This window comes from Peromyscus leucopus, chromosome 13 (genome assembly GCF_004664715.2).
Source record: "Peromyscus leucopus breed LL Stock chromosome 13, UCI_PerLeu_2.1, whole genome shotgun sequence".
In the NCBI taxonomy this organism is placed as follows: domain Eukaryota; kingdom Metazoa; phylum Chordata; class Mammalia; order Rodentia; family Cricetidae; genus Peromyscus; species Peromyscus leucopus.
This window is the reverse complement of record NC_051074.1, coordinates 1,942,067-1,943,311: the sequence shown is the minus strand read 5'-3', so window position 1 is coordinate 1,943,311 and position 1,245 is coordinate 1,942,067. Positions and strand designations below refer to the sequence as shown.

Sequence of the window (1,245 nt, the reverse complement as noted above, 5' to 3'; positions counted from 1 at the left end):
CAAAAGGATATTTAACAAAACCCCAGCAATGTGTTGGGGGTATGAATAGAGTGCTTACTTGGCACACAGGTAAGCACCTCATGGAGGGCATGGTGGCAAATGCCTGTAATCCCAGCAGTGGAGAAGTGGAGGCCAGAGGATCAGAAGTTCAAAGTCATCCTAAAGGTCCAGCTTGGGGTCCCTGTCTGATACAAACAAAACCACAAGCCTGCCAATAACGCTTTATTGTTAGTTCATACACAACAAGTGCCTCTTCCCCCAAGGGCAATAGGCGATCTGGAAGGTGGTGCCTGAGAGGCTTCCTGTCTTGTAGCCCTGAGAAGGACGGAGGTGGTTGCTCAAGCAAGGCACTGGGTGGATTTGTGTGTGTGTACAAAATGTGGTTTTCAAGTGATTCCTGGAATCAGCAACAATTGTTGATAAGAGAATGAAATTTAGGTCTGAAGAGAAGCACCATCTGTGGCCCCACTGATGGGGACAGCTGGCCCCTAAGCATGCTTCTTCTCCTGCTTTCCCTGTCTTTTCTTCCTTCGAATCTGCCTCTGGAGCTGGATCTTGTTGGTGAAGAACACCTGTCTCCAGCCCACATCCTTCGCGAGGGCCCGCATGTCGGGGGTGATGGTGTCACAGGCCGACTGAACTATCTGCTCCCACAGTGAGTCAGACTTGCACAGCTGCAGGTGGAAAGAGCCAGAGGTGGGTTAAGGCACACCGTCCACTAGCTCACACTGCCACTATCACAGGAACGAACACCTGCTGCCTGGGAGGCACCGTGTGACTTCAGCTGCCACAAAGGTTTGGCCTCCAGAAACTGTCCCTGTCAGAGAAGAGGCAAACACACTGGTATCTATACAGATACCCAGGGGACAGCAGAACAAAACAAGTCCTCCACTCAGTTAAGATTTGAAACCCAGGGCTCAGCAGTTAAGAGCACTGGCTGCTCTTCTCAGCACCCACAGCACAACTTACAACTGTCTGTTAGTCCAGTTCCAGGGGATCCAACACCCTCACACAGACATACATGCCGTGAAAATACTGATGCACATAGAATTAAAAATAAATAAATAAATAAATAAATAAAGGGGGCGCTGGTGAGGTGGCTCAGAGGTTAAGAGCAGTGGCTGTTCTTCCAGAGGTCCTGAGTTCAATTCCCAGCAACCACATGGTGGCTCACAACCATAGATTATGAGATCTGGTGCCCTCTTCTGGCCTGCAGGCAACATGCAGGAGGAATATTGTATATAT

General features: G+C 49.6%; 1 protein-coding gene across 1 annotated transcript in view; it reads right to left on the bottom strand.

Moving 5' to 3' along the window:
* Window positions 1-208: 208 nt before the first annotated feature.
* LOC114697853 (F-box only protein 36) overlaps window positions 209-1,245 on the bottom strand; it is a 22,377-nt gene continuing 21,340 nt past the window's right edge. The window contains exon 4 of the mRNA XM_028876187.2: window positions 209-674. Within this exon, the coding sequence (XP_028732020.1) occupies window positions 489-674 (186 nt within the window). The 3' untranslated portion in view covers window positions 209-488. The remainder of the gene's footprint in view (window positions 675-1,245) is intronic.